Source organism: Curcuma longa, chromosome 5 (assembly GCF_044706935.1).
Source record: "Curcuma longa cultivar G26 ecotype Majalengka, Jawa Barat chromosome 5, ITB_CL_G26_1.1, whole genome shotgun sequence".
In the NCBI taxonomy this organism is placed as follows: Eukaryota; Viridiplantae; Streptophyta; class Magnoliopsida; order Zingiberales; family Zingiberaceae; genus Curcuma; species Curcuma longa.
Window position 1 is genome coordinate 4680345 of NC_133865.1, and position 24990 is coordinate 4705334.

Sequence of the window (24990 nt, forward strand, 5' to 3'; positions counted from 1 at the left end):
CAAAAAAACTCTAAATTATTTACACTTATGTCAACTTAATTAAAATCATATTATTTGAAACAAAAGTTATTTATAATAATTTTAATTAAAATAATTAATAATTTGATTAAAATATTAAAATAAAAGTATTTTAAAAATAAAAATAAAAATAAAAATAAAAATAAAATGAGATGCTTTATTATTATTTTTAAATATGAGATGCCGTCACGCCGTGATAAAGAAAAATTAAGGATGCACTCTTTAAATTTTGCCTTATTTATTTTTGGATGTGCCTTGATTTTCTGGAGGAGGGGGGCGAATCTTCGACGATACGCTGCCCCAGAAACATCCACACTCTCGTACTCGACTCGTACGCGCATCGCGTTAATATTCCGAGACCCGATACTGCAAAGCGGGTCCAGCAGCAATAATGCCAGGAGGCAAGTGGCTTGGGTTCATTTCCCCGCATGAATAACACTCGCCTCTACCCCAATAAGCATTGCTCACCCGCTTTCAATCTTGCCGGGGACCACTGCATCCTCCACGACTAAACCTGGTAGGAGATGTGGACGAACTTCGGCAGCGATTGGGAAGAACGGGTTCGTCATGGGTCGGTGAGACCCGACCCGAAACCTTCCTGCCGCTTTCGCGTGGCCTCTTTTGGGCTTCCTTTCCGCCGTCGCGCGGGTGGTACGGACCACAACCCGCCGCCCATCGCCACGTCAGCTCTCGCCATTTCCCATCGCGCTCACTCTCTCTCTCTCTCCCCCACACGCTCTCGATCCGTCCGCTTCTCCAGTAGTCATCTTGTCTTCATCTTCGGTTTTACGCCCTCCCTCTGCTGCTTTTGAAACGGCGGTCAACGGTGGTAAGAAGCGGACGAAGGGTGGCCGATCGGAAGAGGATGTGGAGGAACGGGAGCGTGAGGCGGAGCTACTCGTTGTCGCCGAACGACTACAAACTGCTGGAGGAGGTCGGATACGGGGCCAGCGCAACTGTCTACCGGGCGAATCACCTTCCCACCAACGAGTTCGTCGCGGTCAAGCGCCTGGATCTCGATCGCTGCAACAGTAACCTCGTGAGTTAGCCCCTCTCTTTGTTTACCAGCTGGATACCTTTGTTTCTTACTGAGGCACAGTGCCAGGAATTGGTTATCGAGAGCAGATTGGATCGAGGCTATCGGGAAGGTGGCTTTAGGCAATCTGAGATCCTTTTGGAACTTTTTTGCTTTGTTGCTAGTCAAATTTCATTCTTGATTTTTTAGATGGTATTGTAGCCGAACTATGAACACGTTTATGCTCTTTCTAAAAAGTGCAACTTGCGCTTCTTAGACAGTTCGGAAGGAATTTTACTGCCAGGGTTTCGACAAAGGGTTAATAGAGTGTTGGCAGTTGGAAATTTAAGGATATTTTGTGAAGTAGTAACGAGTTTCCATATTCAGAATTCATTTTGGTCGATGCTTGCTTCTCAGTTTGACTACTGACCATATACTTTAGGAAGCCTTTTTAGAGTCTGTTTGTCTGAGTACGCATAAATCTATTCAACTTTTTTTTCATGTTTATTTCTGTTCGGAATTCAATTTTGAGAAACTGATCTCAGCCATTTATCAATTCACAGTTATTGTGTGTCCTTGATACAATATTCCCAGCTTCTGGAATTATTGTTTCCAGTGACTTGGGTGGTGTTTAAGATGCACATTTATGATTTAAATTGCAAAATTATGTTTTCCACTTCTTCTTGTTTTCAGATATTTCCTTTTCTCAAGAAAACACACATTATATAAGGGCAAATAACTCGCAATCTGCTGAATAAAGGATGCATCGTATATAGGGATGAACGACCCACAATTCATAGAAATGCATCATAAATAAATATAAATATATAGAGTGAATGACCTGCAATTCATCCATCAAAAGATGTATTGTATATGTAAAGGTGAATGACCTACAATCTACTTGATACGAGAACCCATCATATATAAATGTAAGATAAGTGTGAATGACTCACAATCTGCTCTATATAATTATGCATTGTATATAAGAGTAAATAACCTGTAATCCAGTTGCAATAAAATGCATCATGTGTATGCACATATACACATACATAAGGTGAATGACCAACAATCCACTTGAAATGCACCTCACATAAGAATAGGATCAATAATCTGCAATCCATCCAGTGAGTAATACATCTCGTAATATGACTGAAGTATATGAACACACAAAAAGATGCAAGAGCCCTTGTTTAAGTGTGGAGCATATGCTCTATAATGTAAGTAATTTATTTATTTTATTAATTCAAATAAGTCGTCATGCAACTCCTTCAGAGTGGAGCCGAATCTATAATACTGCAAGTAGTGACGCAACTCTTTCAGAGGGTGGAGCCAAAGTTCTATACCACAAGTAGTCACGTAACTCTTTTGGAGGGTATGATGTAAGCGTTGATTTATTATAAATAGTTTTACAACTTCTTGAGAGCGTAGAGCCGAAGCTTTCTTATATAATTTACTTATTATTTGATTTGTTTTACATAATTTGTGTAATTTAACTCATCGTAATTCTCATGGTATTTTGAATTCTTTAAGGGGATTACTCTAGGTTTCCCTACTTTTCTTTTAGTTTATAGTTAGTTGTTGATAATCTAATCAATAAGTATCAATAGAGAATAAACATGATAGATAAACAATCATAATATATCAAGATGTTAATGAGAGTAGGGACGAGATTATAAATAATCCTATTTCTAACAACTACATAACTATACCATCTACTTTCATAAGTTAAATCATGCACAAGATAAATGTTCTGAAACAAGTAAGAAAATCCCACCTCGAATAAAGAAATCCCACTGCATGTAATTAAGTTTAAACTATTATATTTGAGAGGTATCCTAACACAATCGTCTTAGATAATATATCATTTATTGGATAAATAAAATCATTATTTGAGTGTACATTCTCTATGTATTTGATTTGATCTTAAACTCAATTAATGAGGTGTACAATACAATGTATAGCATAAGAGAAATTGTGATTGGATCATAATTAATGGGTATCTCTACATGTGTAATTATGTACGTATTAAAATATTTCTTAATCGATAAATTGATGAGATTGGACATTATTGATTCTGTAAGACTAGCATATATTAGACTTATTGGTTTTACCAAGTAGCCAATCTTAACTGGCTGGAAACATTGGGATGTTAAGAGTTAACATATGGATACTGGTTAAGGGTAATTAGTTCATTGGAAATGATCTGCCATGAGATTTCATGTGGTTCTATACATGTCTATAAAGATCTCATTGCAGCTCGAGTGTAAATTTCCTTCGACTTGAGATATTTAAGTCATCTTGGTCATAGAGACTTATATTTTGATATCTTAAGCAAACGTCTCTACGTAGGTGTAGATCCGAGATGATTGAATATAAGTCGAAATACCCAAAGGTGATTAAGTAAATCATAAAGGATTCACCACTCCTTTTATTAGGAGACGTATACCCTATGACTACTTATCAGGATTGTTACTTATAAGTCTTTGGCTAAAGTAGAAACACGTCAAGGGGATGATCCTCTTGGATAGATGTTTTGAGTAATTTAAATCTGCAAGATAAAGAACTACTGCTTAGGCTAGGTGTGACATAGTCAGCTTAGTGGGGACTGACACATAAACCATGTCCTGAACTAAGCGGGTATAAGATGAGTGAAAGGAACAGACACATGAACAACTATAGCTGCTGAAGAGTTCGAAGTTATTCTGGAATCAACTGTGATTTTTCGATTAATTAGGGGGGTATGATGTACTATTAGGTGTCACTCATGATCGATCTATAATTAATGGTTAATTATTGACAGTTAACATAAATCATGAACTTATAAGGTTACATGCACTACGAGATTATTCAAGAGACATAAAATAAGTTTGAGAATTTAATTCTCAAGTCGAAAGAGATTGAGTTTAGTTGGATCAGACAAAAGCAAATATGGAAGATATTTTATCAGAACAGAAGCGCGGATGAACTACATCTTTTGACAAAGACCTCTTTGATTTAATTATAAACCAAATTGGTTTGGTTTTAATTAAAAGGTGGTTTGATTTTGAACCAACATGGTTTAGTTTTGAACCAAACTTAAGATTATCAGTTTGGATTTTGGATTAACGGATACGGGATTTTGGTTCGCGAACCAAACCCATTAGAGATCTATAAATATATCTCTATGGAAGAGTTTTTAAATGGAATTAGAAAATCCTAAGTGTTTGATTTTTCTTCCTCCTATTCTTCTCTTCTAGTCGCTGGCCACAACCCCCCAAACCCTATCCGTTGCCTACCACCTTGGTGGAGTTGCCGCCGTCTAAGAGGGGTTGTCCAAGCTCTCCTCCGGCTAAGCCTCCCTCCACCGGTCAGTCATCTCCCTAAGTCAGCCATCCACCGAGCCAAAGGAGCTACAACTAGCGGTGGAAGCAAGGAGCAAGAGGAGAAGCAACGGTTGTTTCTCTGCCACGAGGTATCCTTCTTCCTTCCTCTTTGGCTATTGTTCCCAGCAATTATTGTTGCCGAAACTTCCACGCCATTAGACTCGCTACCCCTTATTGATAGGAAACTATTTGACCTTCGAACGGCGGTGTGATCACTTCCATTCAGTTCGATTCGTATTGTCAGGTTGCTTTGAGCCGTCGGATACCAAATCAGACCATAGGTCCTCTCTCGGATCGTTTCGTCTCCTTCTTTCGACTAGTATCGAAACGGAGACACGACACGTGACTTAGTGAAGTCGTCTCGAGGAGATCTCGGCGTGGATACGAGTAGAAACAACCTTTCTCAAGGTTGCTAGTTGATGTCATTTCCGCTTTACGTCATTGACAGATATATTTTATGTATGCCATATATTTCTATGATTATGTTTGTATGCGTGTGCATCCTTGTGTGGATTTTATACAAATTGTAATAATATAGATTATTACGCTTCTACTGTTTGTTTAGTGAAATAAATTTTTAAAACGCGCATAGAGAAATCCAACATAAACACCTCGAGTCTCCATAGCCACTAGATACACAAGATGTGAGTGAGAATAAATAACAATTAAAATTCTATAGTAAGAATGAATTATCACAACAAATCAACTTACTTTCCAACTCATATCAAGAGCGATACTATTCGAAACCACATCCTTGGGAGTCATAAGTCCCAACCTTGTAAATTCAAGAATTTTGGGTTAAGGGCCTTAGGAAATGACTATAGTTGCTGCTCAAAATGAAGATCCATTAGGAAACTCCTCAAACACAATTTAATTAGATAATCACTAGTGTGGAAACCTCAAGGATCCAATACACAACAAACTACATGACAATGGCCAAAGAACGTAGATTAATTAGTTCCTATTTAGAGCTAGGTGGGGAGGTGCAATGTTGCTGGTGGTGACCTAGCATGATTGCTGGGCATCAGATGATTCCGACATGGGTAATTGTTGCTTCCAACATGTGGCAACCCTAGCAATTGAGGCAAGCAATGGAAACCACGACAACATGTGGTTGCCCATGACGGTGATGGCAACAATGGGCATTGTTGTTGCAGGCAGTGGCTTTGCGGGGTTGCAATAACGACAACATCGTCGCAGGTGGTGGCTTTGTTGGGCTGTGATAATGGCAACATCACTAAGCGATGGTGTCGCGAGGCATAACATCGCAAGGCAGTGACGACGTTGTAAGATTATTGCAACGATAGCGATGACATCGCAAGGGCATGATGGTAGTGGCGGTGTGAGGTCATTACATTGATAGCGTGGAGTGACAATGGTGTGGGGCCACGACAAAGACAACATTATATGGAGAAAAAAAATTAGGATTTGGGGTGTGAAGATGACACGCACGAGGGAGAAAGAAAATAGGGGTTGGGTCATTAAGTTGCACTTTGGCAAAATGATCCCAACATTTATAAAAATTACAAACTGGGTCCTTTGAAAATTTCAATAATATAACAATGACTTTTTGAATTTAAATAATTTAGCTTTAACAAATACTAGGTGCCTAGTAGGATGGTGCCAGAGGCATCTATACTCGACTAGGAGAACATAATGGAGTAATAGGTACTGATAAAGTTTCAAAGTTAATCCTGTTTGGCTATTTAGGCCTACATTACTTTCTTTCATCAACTTATATATAAGCTACTGTGCTGATTATTTATCATGATGTTCTCTTTATTCAATTCTCTGCTATGTGGTCTTTGAATTTAGCTTCTTTAATCATTATTTGACTATTCATGGTAAAGTTGTTGCCATGTGATATTGAGGTCACGGGTATGAGTCGTGAAAACAACTTCTTCCGAAATGCAAGGTAAGGCTATGAACGATATAACCAATGTGGTCCTTGGATTCATGATATTCTCTTTATTCAATCCTTTGCCATGTGGTCCTTGGATTTAGCTTCTTTGATCATTATTTTACTATTCAAGGTAAAATTAATGTCATGTGATCTTCAAGTTATGGGTATGAGTCGTGGAAACATCTTCTTTCAAAATGCAAGGTAAGGTTGTGAATAATAAACCCAATGTGGTCTGATCTTTCCTTGAGACCCCGCATTAGCGGGAGCTTCGTACACCGGATTACCCTTTATCATTATTTAACTATTCATATTCTATATTGAGTTGCAAACTTTCCACTAAATTGTGAAGAATAGCGGAAATCAATTCTTTTAACCACTTATTTATTGTTACAATTAAAAAATAATATGACAGTTAATAATCTGATGACATTCTTTGAAGCATGCATCTTATTTGTAGGTGGGTCTGGCAATACTAATATTATCATGCTTGATAAAAATTTTTAGGGACAACATTTGAAGTTGCAATTTAGAATATCCAAACTGTGATGAGTGAGAGAAATGGAAGAAGGGTGGTCTTCCTCCAATGTGGATATTATGAAGAATGCCATGCCTTTAACAGATCATATGTGAATTTTGATAATTATTATCTCCATACTATAAATTTTAAATGTGTCAAGTAGCACCTGAATTATGTCACGATTAGTAGTATATTTATACCCAACAACTAGTCTATCAGTTGTAAGTGCGTGGTTTCTAGGTTAAATCTTGCTTAAATAGACTCTTTGCTATCCTAAGATGCTGTTACATTATTTGATAGTGATAAAAAACATTGTGTACTATGAGTCACACCTCTTCTGTATGAGAGAAGATGCTAAAATATCTTTAGATTATTTTTTATTTATTTTAAAAATAAATCCCCTTGCACTATGCTACTTGGGTTCGGATATGAGTATTCGATGCAAGTATGGATCTAGGTGTAAAGCGAGGACATGAAGACTAACTAGAAAAGTGTCCAAATTTTGGACACGGATATGGGTATATTATAAATCTTAGAATTAATTATGATGTATTTTAATAATATGATAATAAAGCTTAATGATTATGAAAAATGATAAAATAAGTCAACTACAAGTTAAATAGCTAGTACTAATATATTGTGCATATAACATATGTTATTATTACCTAATGCTTTGAAAAGAGGTTATACATTCCATGCACATCAAATCTATTCCCATTTATCATCAGTAGAGGATTAAATGAGAGAATGCTTCCTTCTCTCTTACAAGGGTACATAGTTCACTCTATTAAAAAAAAACTTTGCATCTTTTTCATCTTCTTTTTGCATCACATTACCTTCCTCTTCATCTTCGTACATGATAGATCTTCTTCTTGCTCCAACCTATCACCTTCACCACAGCTTCTTTCAATATCTTTGGTGATAGACTAGCCACATTTGGGAAGTTCAGTGCAAGTAGATACACACAACATTCCAGAAGAAAGCAAGTTGAAAATCAACTCATCTCATACTTGTACCCTTGTTGTGTTGCCACGGGTATGAGAGGATGAATAGAAGAGTCCGAGCATCAAAGCTCAAACATAATATTTTATCTCCTCTAATATATTAATTCTCATTCTGAGTGTCTTGCATTTGGTCAGTCTCTTTCCCTAAGGATACATATAATATATGCTACTGAATGTTACATTCACAGAATTGTAAATTTTTTCTAGCAAAATTACCAGAAACATCCTTTATTTTTTCCTATGTTTGAAGTGATATTCTAAAATTGGTGCAACATACTAGCATTCACGTTATCCATATCCATCCATCCATCATCATGATTCTAGACAATCCTCACCATCTATGTTAAAGAAAGAGATGAAAAGGGCAATGCTCTTCTGGTATAGCAGATAGTTGTTTTGTCTATAACAAGCTACTCAGTATAACACATCTATGATATTGATTATATGTTACCATCAGTGTAGTTATGATTTTTGAAGGTACAAATGCTAAAATATCTAATTTTTTTCTCTGTGAAATGCTTTTTACTGTGTCATTACTGAATTTGAGGGAGGCTTATTGTATTATATTAGGAATTGATTATGTAAATTTGGTTATGTTTCCTTGTTATATTGTAGTGATCAAGTTAGTTTATATAGGATGACATACGAAGGGAAGCCCAAATAATGAGCTTAATCGATCATCCAAATGTTATAAGAGCATATTGTTCATTCGTTGTTGAGCGATACCTTTGGGTTGTTATGCCATTTATGGCTGGAGGCTCGTGCTTTCACCTGATGAAGATTGCATATCCAGATGGATTTGAAGAGCCTGTCATATGTTCAATTCTTAAGGAAACACTAAGGGCTTTAGAGTACCTTCATCAACATGGGCATATACATCGTGATGTCAAGGTTACTTTTGTGTTGTAATTCTTTTTAGACATTATACAGGAGGCTTTTTCTTGCTTAAAAAATTAATTTGGCTATAGGCTGGGAATATCCTTCTTGATAGTTCTGGCGTGGTGAAGCTCGGAGACTTTGGTGTTTCAGCCTGTTTGTTTGATAAAGGTGACAGACAACGTTCAAGAAATACTTTTGTAGGAACACCATGCTGGTGAGATATTAAATTTCATTTTATCATATACATGTAATATTAGTAATTATTTCTGGGTAATGCTTAGATAATAGCAAAAGTTTTGATGGGAATTTTTGTATAGGATGGCTCCAGAAGTGTTACAGCCTGGAAGTGGGTATGATTTCAAGTAAGTACTATATCCAATAATCAAGCATTTAGACATTGCATATAACTATTCATGCCTATTTGTAAATCGTTAGGGACCTACTTAAAATTAGGTAAATACACAGAGATGTGCAAAGTTAAAATTGTATGACATATATATGGAAGAGTTAAAATTGGTGTTCTCTGGTATTCTAAGTACCTGTGTGCTAAAATTAATTATAAAGATTTTACTAGATTTTTTTCAATTGAATCACTATCGCCAATAACAATATAAAAGGTATTGAAATACAATTCAATTAGAAGAAGCACCATTTTTTTTGTGGCAACAAGACTTAATATAATAATCGTATCACTTATTTTATGAGATAAAATAGTAATATTCAATACACAGCCCGAAAAGCTACAGCCACACTTAGGTGGATTTTATAATCTTTTACATAGAATTCCAAGTCCAGATGAATACCATGTTATTCCATGAATGAAGATATCTAAACACAAGTATGAATGATGGAAAGAGAACTCCTGTTCCAAACTAAACCTTGTTGATATAGGCAAGTATAAAACTGGATTTGGCTTTGTAACTTTTTTTTTTAGTTTCTGCTCTCATGACTGATAACTTTTCTGTCTGTAGAGCTGACATTTGGTCCTTCGGAATAACTGCACTAGAATTGGCGCATGGCCATGCTCCATTTTCAAAATACCCTCCAATGAAGGTCTAATTAGTCCCTGATTAAGGCTTTCTATATGCTTATACCTATTTGTTTCTGTTGCTTATTATTACATGCTCACTGAATAAGAGGAAGCATATGTATTTTTTGGCTTTTGCTTGATCACCATATGTGACATAATGTGTTCATTTGGGAAAGGATTATTTTTTGTCCCTGGCTAACTATGCTAATCACATAGTTGTGACTGACATGTGAGTTGTCACCATGATCATTTCCAATTTGTTACTCAATCCATCCGTGGTGAACTAATATTGACAAATTATTTTGGTTGTGATTTGCTAGCCTATAATTTCCACTTCCATCCATGGTGAACTATGCTGAAACATTATTTTGATTGCGACTTGCTAGTCTACTATTTTCATTGGTTACTCAGAAGATAATCAAGAATATAACATTCAAGGAATAATAGGAGTTTGTATAAAGGTGGATAATTTGATGTGATAATTAGTTGGCTTACATGCAACTTAACTAACTACAAAGGTGAAAAATACGATAGGAAGAAAATTTCAAGTATGCTAGTTTACAATCTTGCTCGTACATGACATTACACATGGGTTGGTAGGCTGCAAAACGTTATGACAAACTAAATTTTGCTTTGGTTTATTGCAAGGATTGAAATTTCGAGCCGTATTGGGCAATACAGGCGAAAATGTTCCGTTGACGCACCGGCACTAGCACAGGCACAGCGCTGGCATAGGAATTTCGACCGGGGGACGGGAGGTGCCGCCCGAGGCCGGCAACGCCGCCGAAGGCGTTGCCCGGGCACGGTGATGCCTCCGTGCGTGGGCCGCGCGTACCTGGTCGCGCATTGTGGCCGCGATTTTTATTTTTTTGGTTTTTAAAACTTAGGGTTTAATTAGATTTTAATAATCAATTTCTAGCTATAGTTCGGGATAATTTAAATAGGCTTTATTAAAATCTATAAAATTATCAAAAAAATTTATTTTTTATTTTTAAATATTTAGATTAAATTTGTTATTTTAATTAATATATTTTATATTTTAAAAATATTGAAACTATACCGACACGGTACCGAAACTGTATCGTTCCAGTCTGGGACCGAAACTTTGGCACGGCTCGATATTTTAAATCTTGGTCTATTGGGAGCATTGGGTCAGGTGGTCCTTTGTGCACTGATATAAGATAGTGTCCTTGCCCCCATTGGCTTGTCATTTTGGGTTGGTCTAGAGGACATCCTAAATTTGCTTCTATTACGAGCACCAAAGAAGGTGGTTCTTTGAGTGTTTTCTCTCTCTCCCATTTGGCCAATTATTTTGTGTTTGATTGAGCTGCACTACATGGTATCGAAGCCAACTCACACCTTTGCACTGCGTAGGCATGTTGCGAATGTTGAGTGCTTGTGGGAGGGTTTTCCCTTTCCAATTAGCTAGTTATGTTAAACTAGATTAGTCTCCACCCCTTCAACATCTTTTACCATGACGACAAATCTAAACTCTTCACATGAATTTCAGTGTCATGATGAATCCATGATAACAATGGACATGCTATGTGGTTTGGATTGTACAACATAATGGATTAATATTTTTCTGTGAGATAGTAGTTGCTTATTTATAATTTATGTGGATTTAGATGTTTCTTGTACATTACTGATCAAGTACGCTAAGAATTATTGACAATTCAGTATAATCATGAAGTTTTTCATGCTAGTTTATATTTTTGAGTGCCCCTAAAATATGAATAAGCTGGAAGTGTAGAGTCTTTTAGATAAATTTCTGATTTATTCATACCTGCATGCTGTAGGTTCTCTTGATGACTCTTCAAAATGCACCTCCAGGACTTGATTATGATCGTGATAAAAAGTTCTCAAAGGTATTAAAGGTCCCTTTTGATAATGGATACCTGTGTATGTTTCAACCGCTTGAACTTTTTATGGAATAGTTTTACAATTTATTTTGGCAAATCTTCTAACAAACAATAATCAGTTGTACTCAGTCCTTTAAAGAGATGATAGCAATGTGCTTGGTGAAAGATCAAACAAAGAGACCAACTGCAGAAAAATTATTAAAGCACTCTTTTTTCAAGCATGCAAAGCCTCCTGAGATATCATTGAAGAGCATTTTAAGTGACTTGCCTCCACTTTGGGATCGTGTGAAGGCACTCCAGGTTAGCTGTTAATGCTCTTTTATACTGTGGCTACTCCTTTGCTCCTTTGGACAATATGATATGAACATAAATCCATTCATGTGTTTAGTTAGATGATGCTGCACAGTTAGCTCTTAAGAAAATGCCGTCGTCTGAACAGGAAGCATTATCACAGGTTGGTGCTACTTTTGGTGTTATAATTATGTTTCTACTGAATTTCAAAATTATCGCTATTAATTTCTTTCTATTTTTGAGAAATCTCCATGTTTAAAATTCAATGGGTATGTGCAAAATTAGGTCAAATGCACATATTCAACTTAATTTATCTGGAATACACAGAAAAGTGCAAGTTCAATTCATAAATGTGACTAATAGGTTGCTAATTCCATGGTTTGAAAGCTTCTGCTATGTTGAATGACAGTTAAAATTTACCATCCCATTAAATTAACAAAATCCACTATCAACATAGATAATCTATCTCATGCTGCTTAGATCATACCAATTATTATGATACTGTGTCGACGTTCAGCACATAATGACACACATCAATATGAATTAAATTAATGTTTGATATATTTTATAACTAGTTTCTCCAAACTTTATTCAATTTATCATCTAGTTGTCATAATCTTATTTTGAAAAATAGACAAGTGAAAGAAGATTATAGGGTTAAAACTTATGTGACACATATTTAAGTAAAAAAGAGTAAAATATTTTCATTTTAAATTAAAAAATCTAATTAATATTGTATTGTTATAAGTAAAAAAATCTAAGTAAAAGAACAAGATATCTAAAATCATTTCAAGATACTGTAATACATGACAAATTATGATGAATATTAGTGTGGTCTACAACAAAAACAACTAAAGCCTTATTCCACTAAGTGGGGTTGGCTTAGTGTGGTCTAATACAACAAAATTTTAATCCAATGAACTATTTAATTGCTATATCTTTTTAGAAGGAAATAAACTAAGGGAAGGGTGTTAAAGGTGTAAAACTCATCTAAATTCATCTCAGTGCACGCTTTTGATGCCTTCTAAAGCAATATTGATTGTTTGTGCAACATGGTGCGAGAACCATATTAATTTGGCCTGGACCTAAACTTTGAAACGGAATGATACTTTAATCCTTGGCTAATTCTTCTGTTTTATATATTTTGCTTAAGCACAATATCATGGATTCAATTAACCATTATCAAACATCTTAGTTTCGAGGTTTGACTTAATTACTTTTAAATTTTTAAGCACCGTCTTTTCCCAATTGATTTATCTCTTCTTGTATGCACTGTAGGTTTCACAAAAGCACATTCATATGTTATCCCTATATCAAATATTTCCTGAGAATCCTTCCATCTCCAAGCCATGGCCATTTCAGAAATGTGATCTTTTCATGGAGCAGAAGATCGCATGCATTGTTTCCATTCTTTGTTCATGTTGTTGTCACATATTTCCTGTAAACCCCATATAAAAATGCCCTCCCCCTCCATCATGCTCGTTTGAAGCTTAAATCCTAGTATTTCAAAGTACTTTTGGTGCTTGGAGCAGCACATTGAAATGCTTATGTCCCTACTCTCATGCGAATTCTCATTATTCAGCAGGTTAAAATCCATAGCTCCCCTTCTACCCATATATTATACTACATGACATATTCACAAAGATAAGTCGATACATTAATGTATTTTCAAGTTAGACCTCAATGCTCTCTCAAACTGGTTCAAAGATATATGCCCCAGTTTGTTATCTATGTAGTGATTAATATCTCAAAGACTTGGTTGGATAATCGTAATTGGTTATTACATATTAAAACTAATAGAAGATTTTTTTTATTACTTTTGCATCTCTTTAGCAAAATTTCATTCTATGTAGGTTTTATCCTAGTTGAAATGGGAGGGCGTCATGTATTCTTTATATTCTTTGTGATCATGAGATACATCTAAAGCTTAAAGGGAAGTTTTACAAAATAATGGTTAGACTTGCTATGATATATGGAGTTGAATATTAGGATACGAATCAAGGGCACGAGCAGAAGATGAGAGTCACAGAGATGAGGATGTTAAGATGGATGTGCGAACATATGAGGATATACAAGGCAAAAATGAGAATATTAAATTGAAAGTTAGGGCTGCGCCTAGTAAGAGAAAACTCCGAAAGATACATTTAAGATGTATGAACATGTACTTAAACGACAAATAAATATCTCAGTTAGACGATGTGAGACTATAACAAATACACATTAATCGAAAAAAAGGGAGACTAAAGAAAACTTGGTTAACAATGATAAAATAAAATTATTTAAATATAAATAATGATATACTAGGAGATCCATTTAGTGGGATACAAAATTAGTTGTTGTTATGTTTCATCCTCCCAGAAGGCAACATTGGAGGTAATGTGCATGATAATCTTTTTGTCACAAGATAGTTTCTAGAACCTAACCCAATTGGATTATAACAAATATGATATATGCAAAATCTTCATTTTCAACTAAATAATGCTCTGGCTACTATGAAAGCACACTACTATTCTTAATTTAGTCTAGCTGAATCAAACCAATCAGGGGCTTGTTTACAAAAGTTGGGTTTCTCTAAAACTCTAGCGCTAAATAAACAAAGGCATAAAATGCATTTATCATTTAATTTTTATATGCAATGGATCCAATCGCTTCCCTATCTAACAAAGATCAGAAGGAGATGATTCCAAGGGAAGAGGGGGTTATAGGTTCAACTAAATAATGCTCTGGCTACTAAAAGGGAACACAACTAGTCGTTAGTAAACATATCAAACCAATCGAGAGTTTGTTTAAAAAGTTGGGTTTCTTCTACAAAACTAGTATTAAAAAAACAAAGGCATATCAATCCACTTAGACATTTAACTTAGACATTTATGCAATTAACACTTTTGCAGCATCTTCACCCACTTAACAGGGATCACTTGGTCAATTATCTGAAATGTTAAACAACAACCTAATCATCATCATCCAAACAAACTGAGTTCATAAGAACCATGATTCCTACATTGAACCATCTAATAGTTGACACTACGATCTAAGATTGATTGACCAACAAATCTTTCCTTTCCTCATTTGAACATGAGTCATAGCTAAACAGTCATCACAACATGCTCTTTGACCTACCTAAATTAGCATAAAAACATATATCATTTAAAACCTTTAATTAATCATTTGTTACACCTTTAATTGATAGAAACCAAATATTTAGTAAGTTAAGCAAGATTAAGTATTCAATTAGTTGTACCTAGGAACAAATGTAGCGGGAAAACATGATTTATAACTAGATTATGATTTTATAAATTATGGGATATAATAGCAATGCATTTTTTTTATTGAAAAAGTGTGTTATTTTATGAAGAATAAATCGTGTTATTAATCTATACAAGGGTTATGATCACATCTATTAGAGGATGTTAGAGTTAATATAATTTTCAATTTCCAATATGGTATCATAGCAAACCCTAGCCATCTCTCCAAATCGTAGTTATGTCTCTAAACTCTAACCATCTCTCCTTTTGTATCCATTGAAGGACTCTCCTTTTGCAGCCATTGAAGGACTGCTAATACTAGCCTCCTCTCTCATCTTGATCGCAATGGATGGAGAGGTGTGATTGAGGCAAAGTTTTGATTAAGCCAAATGACAACGCCTGGTATTAAAGGCGACAATAACTTCCATGATCCTATATTCCAATAGCATTAGTCGAGTTCATTAATCCATCGGTTGAGTTAATCTAATCTATGGTTTAAAATTTTGACTCGTATTGAAGTTTCAATTGTAATCCAGAATGATACATTTTTTATACCGTATTGTGCCGTGATGATACAAAAACTAAAAATTTAAACTTAAATATTAAAAAAAATGAAAAATACAAAAAATATTTTTTTAAAAAAAGGGAAAAAATATAGGATTGCGGCACCTCTATGACCTCGTGGTGGCCCGCAGTGTCGGTGTTGGGTGGTGGATGGAATCGTAAATTTCTTCTGATTCATCCGACACGATATGAAATTTTAAACATGATCTAATCTGTTGTCTAATCATGGAGTAGCATGACGGTGCATATCAACTAGCAATGTTGGAGAAGCAAAACGCCAATGAGGATTAGCTTCTAGTCATCTCCTTCTAGGATGCCAAGTGGTGGTACTCTCCCTACGATAATGTCATCGCCATGATCGACTCCAACATCCTCAGCCTCCCTCATGCCTTTTCAGAGCTTGGATGGGGACCTAGTGTTGCAATACTCTTGACATAGTGGATCATCACTCTATACATCTTATGGCAAATGGTGGAGATGCACAACATGGTTCTCGGCAAGCAGTTCAATCGCTACTACAAGCTTGAGCAACAAGTGTTCGGGGAAAAGCATGGGCTCTGATCATAGTTCCACAACAACTCTTAGTCAAGGTGGGCGTAACATCGTTTACATGGTCACTGACAAGTCATTGAAGAAATTCCATGAAGTCTTTTGCCCTAATAGCAGCAACATCAAGCTTTCCTACATTATCATGATCTTTGCCTTCATGCAATTTGTGCTCGCTCAACTTCATAACTTTAATTTCATCTCCGAAATCTCCTTGGCTATCGTAGTGAGGTCCCTTATATACTCAACCATTGCCTGGGTTGCATTAATAAACAAAGGGAGGCACGTGAATTTTAGCTAAAAGGTTACAACCAAATTAAGAATTTTCTTTTAACTTCCTTAGCACGTTGGGAGATGTCTCCTCATATCTAGGGCACAATGTCATTATTGAGATCCAGACAACAATACCTTTGACCTCCGAAAAGCCTTCAAAGAGGCCAATGTGGGAGGACGTTCTTGTGCATAACTTATTTGCTACGCCTTTTGTCACTATTGGGTAGGGGACTTTTGGCAATGCTGTCGATGACAACATTCTAATCACACTTCAGAAGAGGGTTGATTGCAAAGTGCTGCTCTGTTCTTGAGGCATGGAAAGTGATTGAGACTCTTAATGTCCAAGGGGTCATCTGGCTTGTCTACACTATGAATCTAACAGAGAATCTTTGGAGAAGAATCATTGGACGTATTTGCTCCATCACCCGTCTCCTTCCTGTTATATTCTTGCTTGGACTCTCCTTGGCTTACCTATGGATGTTAATGCAAAGATGGAGAACGACCCATCATCAGCTGCAACTTTGTGGAAGGAGGCATCCAGGATGCTTGTGATAATGCTTGCAGCATGTCTAGAAGCCTTGTGAAAGTGAAATCCACAGTTGCTAATTGCAAGCATGAATTCCATCTACAATGCATTCTTGAATGGTGGCAAAGAATGGATTGGCCGCCGTATGCACTATCTGTAGGGATCTATATGCGCGAAAAACCGATTAAACCGCATATAACGCAGCGGAAAACAGGATCCCTCCAGAAGATCCATGCGAAAAACATACTCGTTTGACGATTCTACCTACTAGAATCGAGTTTACCTTCGATGCGTGCCCTTCGCAATCCCGACAGCAACTCTTTGCCTTCAAGGTCGTCGGATCTCAGCACGATCAGTGTGTTCGCGCCTCCACGGTATCCACACGAACACTGAAATGGAGAAGAACCGAACTGTGGTGCTAGCCACAAAGTAAGGTTCGGCCAAGGGAAGAAGAAGAAGAAGAAGAGCAAGAGCAAGAGCATCCAACAACCCCTTCATCAAGAGCCTCTCACCCTCTTTTATATCCCACCATGAGATATAATGGATGAAGGGGAAATTAATATAATATTAATTCCGAAATTAATATTTTATTAATTCCCATGCATCTCATGCATGAAGATCTTTCTCCTCTTTTAATGAAGATCATGCATCTCATGCATGACAATCTTTCTCTTCTTTTAAGGAAGATCATGCAGCTTTTTAATGATCATGCATCTCATGCATGATAACCTTTTAATCAAATTCGAATTTGGCTTGTGTGACTTGAGTCCAACTCGAGTCTCACACAATCTGAGTTGACTTGAGTCCAACTCGAGTCCAACTCGAGTCCACTCAATCCGAATTGACACTAAGGGCTAATTTTAACACTCCCACTAGCACTAGTGTCAATCACTGTAATCCGAATCATTTTGAGTCCAACTCAATGAATCTTCCTTGAGTCCCACTCAATGAGTCTAATCTACATTAGTCTCAACCCAATGGCTTAATGATTCATCACATGAACCATCTCCAAATCACATGTTCTAAGTGTGTGACCCAATAGGTTCTCGTAACGTTGGCAATGTCTCTAAAACCATTTTAGAGACATAAGCAATGAGCGGCATCTAGCAATACATCATTGCTACCCAAGTGACGAGAATGTCGAGATCCGACACAACCTTTCCGTGACTACTATCTTGTATGACTCAGTCCTTCTATCCTTGATATCTAGATTGATCAATGAGGCATAGACCGTGTCATCCTCTTATCAATCATGAATTTCTTGATCTCCAAGTAGACTACTCAATCAAATAAGCTCAATATCTCATATTGACTTATTTAAGCATGATCATGACTTCTGTAGTCCTACTCTATCAAGGGGCCCATAGATATCGCTTCCGTCATATGGAAGGGATAGATCCCATCTACATCACTCACATCCCTCCGCATAACTCATTGCATACCCAGTGATCGCCTTTATAGTCACCCTGTTACGGGTGACGTTTGACGAAGCCAAAGTATGCAACTCGTTATGTAGGGAACCGTAGTGACTTCAGGTCTAAGGACTATTCATACCAATAGTCACATGAGAATGTTTATGACACTCATATAACGATCCATGAAACATTCTCATGGCGGGTCTATTCAGTACATAGTCTCTAATATGTACCCATGTGTCAACGTGATATCACATATCCATGACTTGTGAGATTAAGTCATCAATTGACCTACATGCTAGTCTTAACGCATTAATATTGTCCTTGCATATTAATGCTCGACTAGGAATAGTTAAGAGTAGTGTTCTATATATGTCTACAATCTCTCACTATCAATTCAACCAATTGATATGTTGTAGACAAGAACCTACTACTCAAGGACATTATTATATTTATTCATATAGCACAGATAAGAAATAAATATAATAAGCAAACCTTGCCTTTATTAAGTGAATATGATACATATGTTCCTTATACAATCATCTCATGAGTGACACTAAGGGCTGACACTAACAATCTCCCACTAGCACTAGTGCCAATCACTGTAATCTCTAAGACCCAGTGACCTAGTGTGACCATCATGCTTCCTCTGTGCTAAAGCCTTGGTCAAGGGATCCGCAATGTTAGCATCAGTATCTACTCTGCATATCCGTACATCTCCTCTATCGATGATCTCTCGAATGAGGTGATACCGCCGTAGTATATGTTTGGAACGCTGGTGAGAACGAGGTTCCTTAGCCTGTGCTATAGCCCCGTTGTTGTCACAATAAAGCTCTATAGGGCTCACAATGCTAGGAACTACACCAAGCTCAGAAACAAACTTTCTGATCCAAACTGCCTCCTTTGCTGCATCTGAAGCAGCAATGTACTCGGCCTCTGTAGTAGAATCTGCAACTGTTGCTTGCTTTGAACTCTTCCAGCTCACAGCACCACCATTTAGACAAAAGACATACCCTGACTGCGATCTGTAATCGTCCTTGTCCGTTTGGAAGCTAGCATCGCTGTAACCCTTTACAACGAGCTCCTCATCGCCTCCAAATATCAAGAAATATTCTTTAGTTCTTCTCAAGTACTTAAGAATATTCTTGACGGCTGTCCAGTGACTATCACCTGGATCTGACTGGTACCTGCTCGTCATGCTCAAAGCATACGAGACATCAGGGCGAGTGCATAGCATGGCGTACATGATAGACCCTATAGCAGATGCATAAGGGATCTGATCCATGCGGTCCCTTTCTTCCTTAGAAGAAGGGCATTGAGCCTTCGAAAGGCTCACACCATGTGACATTGGCAGAAATCCCTTCTTGGAATTCTGCATGGCAAAACGATTAAGCACCTTGTCAACATATGTACTCTGACTTAAGCCAAGCAATCTCTTAGATCTATCTCTATAGATCTTAATGCCTAAAATATAGGCTGCTTCACCTAAGTCTTTCATTGAGAAACAATTCCCAAGCCAAGTCTTTACAGACTTTAGTATAGGGATATCATTTCCAATGAGAAGTATGTCATCCACATACAAGATAAGAAATACAACTGTGCTCCCACTAACCCTCTTGTAGACACAAGGTTCATCTTCATTCTTGATGAAACCAAACGATTTGATCGCATCATCGAATCGAAGATTCCAGCTTCTAGAAGCTTGCTTTAATCCATAAATGGACTTTTGCAGCTTACATACCTTTCCAGCATTCTTTGGATCAACAAAACCCTCAGGTTGTGTCATGTACACATCCTCGAGAAGATTTCCATTCAGAAATGCGGTTTTGACATCCATCTGCCAGATCTCATAATCATGGTAAGCTGCAATAGCAAGCATGATCCGAATGGATTTAAGCATCGCAACTGGTGAAAAGGTTTCTTCATAGTCAATACCATGAATTTGCTTGAATCCTTTTGCCACCAATCTCCCTTTATAGGTATGCAGATGTCCATCCATGTCAGTCTTTCTCTTAAAGACCCACTTACACCCAATGGGTTTGATCCCCTCAGGTGGTTCAACCAAAGTCCATACTTGGTTAGTGTACATGGATTCCATTTCGGATCTCATGGCCTCCAGCCATTTCTCAGAATCTGGGCTCATTACAGCCTCTTGATAGGATGTGGGCTCATTGTGATCAACTATCACAACATCATCGTTGTCACACAAGAGAAATGAATACCTCTCAGGTTGACGACGTGTCCTATCAGATCTGCGTAGAGCATGGTCTACTTGAACAGGTTGTTGCTCTACAACTCCTTGTGGTGCAACCATATCCTCAACACTTTGAGGTTCCTGTTCGGTGTCCATCAAGGTCTCAGTGCTAATTTGTGTATCTTGAACTTCTTCAAGATCAATTTGACTCCCACTAGTTTTTCTAGAAATAAATTCTCTTTCTAGAAAAATGCCATCTCTAGCAACAAACACTTTGCCTAGTGTGGGATTATAAAAGTAATATCCCTTTGTTTCCTTGGGATATCCTACAAAATAGCACTTATCTGATTTGGGTCCTAGTTTCTCTGAGACTTGACGTCTAACGTAAGCCTCACAACCCCAAATCTTCATAAAAGACATCTTGGGACTCTTCCCAGTCCATATCGCATATGGTGTCTTTATGACTGCCTTAGATGGGACGCGGTTAAGTGTGAAAGCAGCCGTCTCTAAAGCGTATCCCCAAAAGGAAGGAGGAAGATCTGTGTGACTCATCATGGATCGTACCATATCTAATAGTGTACGATTTCTCCTTTCAGATACACCATTCCACTGTGGTGTTCCTGGTGGAGTGAGTTGAGATCTAATCCCAAACTCAACTAGATAGTCACGAAACTCTTGGCTAAGGTATTCCCCACCTCGATCTGATCGAAGCATCTTAATACTCTTACCAAGTTGGTTTTGTACTTCATTCTTGAATTCTTTGAACTTTTCAAAGGATTCAGATTTGTGTCTCATAAGATACACATATCCATATCTACTGAAATCATCAGTAAAAGTAATGAAGTACTGATAGCCTCCTCTAGCTGCTATACTGAAAGGCCCACATACATCAGTATGTATGAGTCCTAATAAATCAGTAGCTCTTTCGCCTTGTCCACTAAAAGGAGTCTTGGTCATCTTGCCTAATAGACAAGATTCGCATACCTCATATGATTCAAAATCAAATGAGTCCAAAAGTCCATCCTTATGGAGTTGGGATATGCGACTCTCATTTATGTGACCCAAGCGACAATGCCAGAGATATGTTTGGTTCAGATCATTAGATTTGAACCGTTTGGTATTTATGTTATAGACTGGGGTCTCAAGATCTAGAAGATAAAGTCCATTCACAAGATGTGCACTACAATAAAACATATCTTCTAAGTAAACAGAACAACACTTGTCCTTTATTACAAAAGAAAAACCTTTCTTGTCTAAACAAGAAACAGAGATAATGTTTTTAGTTAAAGCAGGCACATAACAGCAATCTTCTAGTTTGAGGATAAGCCCAGTAGGCAAAGACAAAGTATATGTTCCTACAGCAATGGCGGCAACTCTTGCTCCATTGCCTACTCGTAGGTCCACCTCGCCTTTAGTCAATGATCTAGTCTTTTGAAGGCCCTGCACATTAGTACAAATGTGAGAAGCACATCCGGTATCTAATACCCAAGAAGACGAAACAGATAAATTGACTTCTATAACAGCTTTTAATTATCATGCATCCCATGCATGATAGCCTTTAATCAAATTCGAATTTTGTCTTGTGTGACTTGAGTCCAACTCGAGTCTCACACAATCTGAGCTGACTTGAGTCCAACTCGAGTCCAGCTCAATTTGAATTGACACTAAGGGCTAATTTTAACACCATTGTAGAGCCAAATAATGAGGTTGTTACTGCTGGTCAAGTTGACACTTGTGTGAATGCTGGCAGTTCATTAGCAGCTCATGCAACAACTTCAGGTCCCAACTAAGGTGTATTGGATTTTCTAACTCTCTAAGATTGCTTCAGTATTTTGCACTGAAAGCAATAAATTCTACAAGCAAGCAAGAAGCTAAAAGTGGAAGTTGCAAATCCTACGAATGTTAGTTGAGAATTTTTTTCCCTTTTTGCTTTTGCTCAGCCTTTATTACTGATTTTTCCTTCTACCAGCCTTTGTAGTCGGAATCCCCTTTATTTTTCCATTTTCCTCGACCTTTAATGCTGATTTTTCTTTTTATTAGCCTTTCTACTTGAATTATTTTAGCAACTTGTGTAGTTGGATTTTCCCTTTGACCCGGTCTTCATTGTCAAATTTTCTCTTTCATTTTACCAACATTCATGGCCGGATTCCTTTTATTAGTCTTTTATAACTAGTTGGATTTTATCTTTGTTGGTCTACCTTCATTGTTGATTTTTCTGTGTTTCACTAGTTTTTTTTTTTTGTGTGAAGGGGAGTCTTGATGTAATGGTAAAATTGCTCTCGTGTGATTTGAAGGTCACGAGTTTGAGTCGCAGAAACAACCTTTTGCAATGTAAGATAAAATTGTGTATAATAGACCTAATGTGGTTCGACCTTTCCTTGGGACCCCGCATTGGTGGGAGCTTCGTGTACCAGGTTGTCTTTTCTTTTGCTAGTTTCTTGTCTTGCACCAAATTTTTAGAAGTGGCTGTGTAGTCACAAGTGGTCAAAAGGTTGATTTTTAACAAGCCTTTAGGTATCTATTCATTGGTGTATTCTAGACAAGGATTCAGGAAAGATGATGATTGAACATGCTAAAGAATGGGATGCGCCCGATTATCTTGAAATATTGGGTTATTCCTCAACTTAGAAAAGTTACAAGTGCTATCATGCTCCATCGAACAAGAAGGGGAACAATAATGCAGACTTAACTGCAAGTTAGCTCGTCGAATATTGTATCAAAGCTAGAAATAATAAATATTTATTCACTAACTTGATGGGGAGTGTGGGAAAAAATATTTTTATAATAATGTATATCCTTAAAAATTAAGCTAAAAACATTCCATAAATCATGACGTTATAATTTCATAAATTATGAGATATAATAGCTTAGAGTTTTTTTTATTGAAAAAGTATATTTTATGAAGAATAAGTCTATGTTATCAACTATAAAAAGGAGTCAGGATCCTATGTACTATACGACTTTAGAGAATACAATTTTCAATTTCTAACAGTAGTTAAAAACAGTCGCCCTTTAACTAGGTAGCAATGAAATCCATTCAAGCATTGATACAAACATGTCACAATTTAAAACACCATTCCGTATCGATTGACATGGTCGGGCATGTGGATTGGTCAAGATGAGCTTTGTGCAAAGTTTCCTCCATTGTTTTCTGCTTCTAAATTCAAAATATTGAGTTTTGTAGCCAGCTAAGGAGAGGAGAGATGCTTGTTTTGCTTAGGACAGGTGCTTAGGATAGGTGGAGATGAGCTTTGACATGTGGCTTCCTCATCATTTTTTGTATTCCTTGACTAGGAATGGGGCTGCAATCTGCATTTTTCAATATTATTCTTGATTTTTTCCTAGTCTATAAATTAATATTTTAGAATCATAATACACATAAACTACTTAGTCAATCTCACGTAGTGGAATAATGCTTGGTTGTTGTTGGAATATACATACAACCAATAATATTTCTTTTGTAGCAAGGATCATCATGTAGGATATATCATAGAAAATTGAAGGATGGATGCCTTCCTTTTTAAAGGCATATGAATGGTATTATTAAAAAGTCTCAAATTTAATATTCAGTCATTATCAAATTTTGATCATCTTCTGCTGTATTCTATGTTTACAGAGTGAGTATCAACGAGGTGTCAGTGCATGGAACTTCGACATTGAAGATCTCAAGGCTCAAGCATCACTGGTATCTTGCCTGTTCTGTTTGATAAGAAAATTTCTTCTCCTTTTAATTGCTAGCAAACCATCATGCTTTCTTCCCCTATGAAGCTGCTCTAAAATCCATCTTAATATGCCTGTGAACTTCTATTTTGCTGTCACAGATTCTAGACGATGACGACCTTTATGAAATGAAGGGAGAAGAAGAAAATATCAAAAATTTTGTTGCCAGCAAGGTTGACCTAACTCCCTTTATTGGCTAGTAATACCTTTCATTTCTTCTAATCAATTGTCAGAATGGATAATGTGCTGCTCCACTTCCTGCTAAAAATAAATAACTCATTCCAAGGATTTTGTATTTTCAGGATCCCTTGATATTGAGATCCAGTTGTGAAAAGTCGGTAATTAATGATAAAAGCAGCACAAGGTGAGTTTTATTATCCTATGTAGGTAAATGTTTCTTTTTAAAATTTTTTCTATGTAATTCTCTATAATGTCAATGATTAATTTGGGCTCCAAGGCACCAGTGAAGAGGAGTGACAATTGAATTTTGTTTAGTCTTCATTGTACTATTCTCATTTTTCTATGAGTTTCATCTTACAACAATGAAACAATTTTACGAGTCTCATTTTACAGCAATGAAACAGTTCGTTTCTCTTTTCACCTCTCTTCTATCTATTTGATTCTAT

At 36.8% G+C, this 24990-nt stretch overlaps 1 protein-coding gene and 1 pseudogene across 1 annotated transcript in view; both read left to right on the forward strand.

Moving 5' to 3' along the window:
- Positions 1–758: 758 nt before the first annotated feature.
- Positions 759–24990, forward strand: part of LOC141829014 (uncharacterized) — a 36282-nt gene continuing 12050 nt past the window's right edge. The window contains exons 1-11 of the mRNA XM_074716422.1: positions 759–1057; positions 8456–8710; positions 8788–8912; positions 9016–9060; positions 9670–9751; positions 11528–11596; positions 11720–11890; positions 11979–12044; positions 24261–24329; positions 24466–24537; positions 24667–24728. Of these exons, the coding sequence (XP_074572523.1) occupies positions 884–1057; positions 8456–8710; positions 8788–8912; positions 9016–9060; positions 9670–9751; positions 11528–11596; positions 11720–11890; positions 11979–12044; positions 24261–24329; positions 24466–24537; positions 24667–24728 (1190 nt within the window). The 5' untranslated portion in view covers positions 759–883. The remainder of the gene's footprint in view (positions 1058–8455; positions 8711–8787; positions 8913–9015; positions 9061–9669; positions 9752–11527; positions 11597–11719; positions 11891–11978; positions 12045–24260; positions 24330–24465; positions 24538–24666; positions 24729–24990) is intronic.
- Positions 15926–16736, forward strand: LOC141829082 (lysine histidine transporter-like 2; annotated as a pseudogene).